This window comes from Pleurodeles waltl, chromosome 6 (assembly GCF_031143425.1).
Source record: "Pleurodeles waltl isolate 20211129_DDA chromosome 6, aPleWal1.hap1.20221129, whole genome shotgun sequence".
NCBI lineage: Eukaryota > Metazoa > Chordata > Amphibia > Caudata > Salamandridae > Pleurodeles > Pleurodeles waltl.
Genome location: NC_090445.1, coordinates 603829521 through 603835520, shown reverse-complemented (window position 1 = coordinate 603835520; position 6000 = coordinate 603829521). Strand labels below are relative to the sequence as shown.

The following is a 6000-nucleotide window of genomic DNA, read 5'->3' as shown; positions in this document are numbered from 1 at the left end:
CAGCATGCTTTGCGGCAGATCATTCATTATCTGGCAGTCAAACCATGCAGCTACGGGCCCGTGTCTGCCCTTGGTAGACGGTGAGCAGGTCACGTGCCAGCTGTCAGATTTGGCCTGGATTAAGATTCAGGTTTGAGATTGGGGGATTATTGCAGACACCGCTAATTGCAGAAAGAGCTGGCAAATCTGCATAGTGCTGCGAGGCGAATGGGCATGGAAAGTCTGCTTCCCGTGTAGAGCCGTTTCCCAGGAGATAAGGAAACAATGAGTGGCCCTGCCGAAGAAGAGTGTTATGTTGTTTCTGTGTACCTCACTCGCGCCTCCTTCTCGTGTCCTTTGTTGTCCTCATTGCTTGGCCACATCTTCAGCTCTTTCTGATTCTCTCTCGCTTTGATCCTATTTGCCAAGGTGGCCCCTCCTTCTTCCTAATCCTCTACTTTTTTCTCTCTGACTGTCTTTGGTTCCTCTGTCCTCTTCCTTTGTTTTTCACCGTCCCGTTTCTGCCTCTCTCCCTCCATCTCGTTCTCACTACTCCTTTTGTAGTCTGTCTTCCGAACTCTTTTATGCTTCATTTCACCTGCCGTCAACCCTTTTCTTATTCATCATGGTTTAGCCTTCTCTTGTCTTTTACGTTGTGGGACTTGACTCGATATATATTTTCTTTCTACTCCCGCATTCCATGACATTTCCTTTTATCCGTTGCCACTTTTGTCTGTTCCGTCCCCCCCGCCATCTTCATCATTTCTCTCACCCGTCCAATATTCCCTCTCTGTCCTCGGCTTGTATACCCTCTCCCGCTGCCACCTCCTTCCCCCTCCTGCACTCACTTATTTATCTACTACGCGCCTGCTCTTGTCTCAGTTCCCCAGTCTTCCCCACCACCTTACATCCCACATTTAGCGAATGCCCATCAGAGCCCCTGTGCCCGTCTGTGGCTGTGCCCGCGCGCCAGCCCTCAGCAGCCGTCACCCGTGTGCCTCCCTTGGAGGGCAGGAGGTGGTAGCCCAGAGCAGGATGGGAGGATTCCATTCTCATAACAAGAAGGTAGGTCCTGCCCAGCGGGCTAGCCTTTGGGGTAGGCTCCTGTAACATGGTTTGCGAGAGCCTGGTCATCACTGAGTCAGAAGCCTGCCAGTTGGACGTTGGGGTGCCCGCTTGGTTCCATGAGTGAGTTGACAGTGTGCAAAACAAGCCAGGTGTCTCGAATGTGGCCTATCCTTGCACTACGCGGGTGCAGCGTCGTGGCGAAATGCTGACATGGTTGCGTTTTGTGTATTGCACGCCACTTGCCTTTCCACTGCATCAGAATTATTGCACTTGGACGGAAATGTGGCAGCCTGGAGTTCTTCTGGTGACCTGGAGTGACAATGGGGCGTGAGTGGGTCTGGAGTTCTTCTCTTGACTTGGAGTGACAATGTGGCGTGAGTGGGTCTGGAGTTCTTCTTGTGACTTGGAGTGACAATGTGGCGTGAGTGGGTCTGGAGTTCTTCTGGTGACCTGGAGTGACAATGTGGCATGAGTGGGTCTGGAGTTCTTCTGGTGACTTGGAGTGACAATGTGGCGTGAGTGGGTCTGGAGTTCTTCTTGTGACTTGGAGTGATAATGTGGCGTGAGTGGGTCTGGAGTTCTTCTCGTGACTTGGAGTGACAATGTGGCGTGAGTGGGTCTGGAGTTCTTCTGGTGACCTGGAGTGACAATGGGGCGTGAGTGGGTCTGGAGTTCTTCTCATGACTTGGAGTGACAATGTGGCGTGAGTGGGTCTGGAGTTCTTCTGGTGACCAGGAGGGACATTATGGCGTGAGTTGATAGGGCTCTAAAGAAGGAGCATCCACTGCCATCATCCAGAGTTGCTTGACAGTGCTGGGCAGTGGTGTTACTCCTCTTCCTTGAGTTATTCAGAAAATGCCGATCACATTTTTTTTTTAATTTCTGTTTCGTTTCAAGATTCATTTCAGGTGATTAATCTCCGAGTTATCAATGTCAGAGTAATTTGTTTTTAATTGTTGTTTTTGTAACTTTCTAGTAATTTGTGGGGAATTGCCAAAATTACTTTCGGAATTCCTGTGTTTTTTCTTTTTTATAAAATTCCTGTCTTTTTCTTCCCTCTTCCTTTTACATTTAGCTGAACGCATTACTGCATGTATCCGTCTCTCTTCATGTTAATTAACTGTTCCTTTTCTTTTTTTATACTTTAATTCAGAGGAACCCTGTAACCTACCCTCTCTGACCAGCTTTATATTTTTATAGCGAACCAGTGTATTTAATTTACTTTTAACCCTTTCTCTTACCCTTACCTTTACCCTTTTTATATCCAATATTATATATATTTGTCAGCTTAATTATCCTGAGATTTTCACTTCTGATGCAACGGCATCCTTCCGACTTCCCTCTCATTATAAGTGGTGTTTCCTTTATAACACTGGGTTGTATCCAGCCCCACTCTCTTTAATAGCCATCTATAAATAGTCTCGAGCAAGTGACTGACAGCCTTCCTGCAGTGACACCGGACGTGGCTTCAGAGGGAATCCTGTGCAGATTACCAGAGAAATCCTTTTCGTGCCACATAATCTCTCGGGACAAAAGGTGCCCTTTGCATGTGCTGCGGGTGTCATGCTTACCTTACCAGCTGCTGCCCAGACCCTCCAAGATTCAGGATCACCATCAACCATCAACCATGATCCATGACTGGGCGATAACCAAGTAGAAAGCTCCGTAACTAGTTCAAAGCTCCATAACTCGTTCAAAGTAATGCCGACCAAGGCATGTGGAGCATACATGAAACGTAGCTAACTGTTTAACCCTAGTACACGTTGTTAAGATGGTTTTTCATGATAAGAAAGGCTCTGGTCTTTCAAATAGGCTCATAGGCTCCTTTGGTAGAAGGGGAATTGGGGACGTTTTCTGAGATAGCCGCCTCAGCTTGGAGCTGCAATGAGGCTCTACCTCTGGCCATAATAAGGGAAAGAAACTTGTGCCTCAGCCTGAATGACGGCAGTGTATTGGCTGGGTGGGGCTTCAGTGTTGGCGACACGGAGGCCCTGAATGCAGCTTAGGTGGTTGCGTTGCCAGACCTTGGAGGTGGCAAAGGAGAGTAAGTGGAGACTTGACCTCTGAGGCTGACATTGAATCATGGAATGGTTGACATGAAATCCCAAGAGAGTCCCAGCGACGGTTAGCTACACTCAACATGTGTAAGAGAGGAATGGTGCATAATTGAGCACAACTGAATCTTAAAACATCCAAATCCTTTCTAAGCACCATTTTTATTTTATCCACATTTCATTGGCTTTAAAAGCCTTGTTTCCACGTCATCTTCACCAACTGTAAGTTTTCTTTTACCATTTTTTGTCCAGTGGCATTTATTAAAATACCTACCAAAAGAACTATTGTCTTGATTCATAACCTTTCTCATATACATCTAGTATCCATTTATAACCTTCTAGATCGGCCTCTCTAATTAGAAATTCTCCTCTTTCTCAGGATGCCGTGTAAACTCCTGTGCCATGAAGGACACATTTTCTATGCGTGCTGCTAAGGACACTGTTTCATGCAATTGTGCAGTGACCCTCTTCTCTGAATATACTATACCATTTCCTGCTTATTTAATACATTCAAAGCCTTAGCTTTATCAATTTTCATCTTTAATGTTCCTTACATTTCTCTCCACCTCTGAAAGTGATGAACGTTTTTTATGCGAGGCATTCTCACTCCTCATTTTACCTAATGCCTTTGAACTTATCTAGTACCACATTACCAGTGTACGTGATGTACATGCTCCACCTTCTATAACGCAAAATATTATTTCTCTCGCAAGGCGTGTTCTGTTTTCTTAACCAACAGAAGTTGATTGGCAAATAACACTTTTCGTTTAGCTGTTTTTGACAGCTGTATAAACTTGTCACCTTTCCCCCTTATTTGCATTGATACACTGACTCCCCTATCCAAAACGGCTGCTGAGTCTTGTGATACTTACACAAGATTGTAAAACGTCATGACGCATAAACGTCACCCAACCAGTCTAACCAGTGAATCGCTCATGCTCAATTGCATGTCCCACAGAAATCCTGCAATCTAATGCTCACCTGCTCTCCTCTGAACATTGGGCCATTAATAAATAAAATTCTAGCTCACTTTTAGTGATGCTCCGGTGGCGCTGTGCCCTGCGCCGTATTTACAAGGTGACGTTAAGCCACTTTTTGTGGTTTAACACCACCTTGTAAATGCGGCCCCATCACATGCAGCCCTTTACGTGGAAGGGGTGTGCAATGGGTGTTGCTGTGGGTGTGCCACAGCAACACCCATTGCATTTTGTCGCAGCCTTAGATTTACGAGTTTTCATAAACCTGAGGCAGCACTAAAATCTAAATCCACCCCAGGGGTGGCGTTAGCAAGGCGCAACGAGTAGGAATACTTTTATTCCTCCTGGTTTTTTGCTTTTTCTATGTGTGCTGCAAAGAGAAAAATGCCAGACATGATAGCTGGTTGCTGGACAGATATTTATTGTCAGGCTAACATTTCAGGAAGTTAAGGACAATATTCACACATTCACATCCCACAATAAGAATATTGAGGTTGGGGAGGATTGGACATTCTGACACCATTCATGAGTTTGCAAACTACAGGGTGGTCATCGACCGGCTTACTGTCCACCAGGAGGTGACCCGTCAAGATTGCTGATGATAGAGCGGTCCGTACTAATAATTTTACCTGTTTTGGACGCTCTTTAGGCCAATGAATCTTTTGACTTAGTGGGAACTCTCTGTACTCTTAGTCGCACAATGTAAATGTTTCTCAACACCAAATGATAAACATATATGAACATTAATAGCTGTCCATAACGTCGAAACAAGTGTAATCTATGTAGCATTTGAATCACAAGGCATTCGATAATGGCAATGCAAAGCACTAATACGATAATCTGTAATGAACTAATGGCATACATTTAGTCAGCATAACAAGATCTCCAATTGCATCGTGCGACACATGGAATCCTCATCTAACCTCAAATTAGCATCGGCATGTGGGACTTCATGCAAAAACAATTTAGCAACATTAATTTAGAAAAATTCCTAACTAGGGGTCTTACCAAAAATCAGCAGTTGGTTACCTAAAAGAAACACAATGCAATTTTACAATTTCCTTTCATATTTACCAATTACGATCAGCATACAAGGAAGTCTTCGTCTCACAGGTACCGTTCTTCGGTCATCATGGGTACCGTTTCGATCGGCATAGGACTGGGCAAAGGGGCAAGGGTGAACGGGGCAATTGCCTCACGGCGGCAAGGTAAAACTATTACTTCATGCAAGGGATCAAATCAAAGTTACAGTCTCTAGGGCAAGAATCATTTAAAGTCTCTTTCTCTCGATTAGAGAAAGAATCAAAGTCTCTTTCGAAATGGCGTCGCAGCAAAGTGGGCCATAATAGCTACAAAGTCAAAATGGCGTAGTGTCCGGGTAATGGCCGTAATGATCTCTTTTCTTCTCGTGCACCTGGGTTTTATAGACAACAGTTCAAGTCCAGTAGGGTCTCCATTGGAGGGTTCATAGGTTAGCTTCAATTTGACCAATCAAAAACGACAGTTTTCAAGCCTTTACTTAAGCATACATTATCCTTGGAGATGGGTACGCAAGTTGCAACATTGTTTCCCAATTAGCTTACTCTCAGAGCCTCCATTGTCCGCACCTGCAAGTCGACCTTGAATTAAAGAGAAAATATGCCAGGCTGGCACTAACTTTAAGATAAGCATGTGAACAGTTCCTGTGGAAAAGTACAGCTTCAAGCGAAAATACACGTTTATTAGCACAGTGGAAAAATACGAGCATCTAAACCGTGAGACCAGGCAACTAGGCCAAAGCCTCCGCTAAAGTGATGCTAAGCTAAAACATTTCAAACAAGCAAATCGTAGCACACGTTTATGATTATGTCGGATTAGTGCAATTCTAATTCACCACGTTATATAAAGCACGCGTATAAATGATGGCAAACTACTCTGAGGGC

At 44.7% G+C, this 6000-nt stretch overlaps 1 protein-coding gene across 1 annotated transcript in view; it reads left to right on the top strand.

Moving 5' to 3' along the window:
- The first annotated feature begins 220 nt into the window (after positions 1-220).
- LOC138302000 (protein FAM107B-like) overlaps positions 221-6000 on the top strand; it is a 106620-nt gene continuing 100840 nt past the window's right edge. The window contains exon 1 of the mRNA XM_069242428.1: positions 221-1044. Within this exon, the coding sequence (XP_069098529.1) occupies positions 904-1044 (141 nt within the window). The 5' untranslated portion in view covers positions 221-903. The remainder of the gene's footprint in view (positions 1045-6000) is intronic.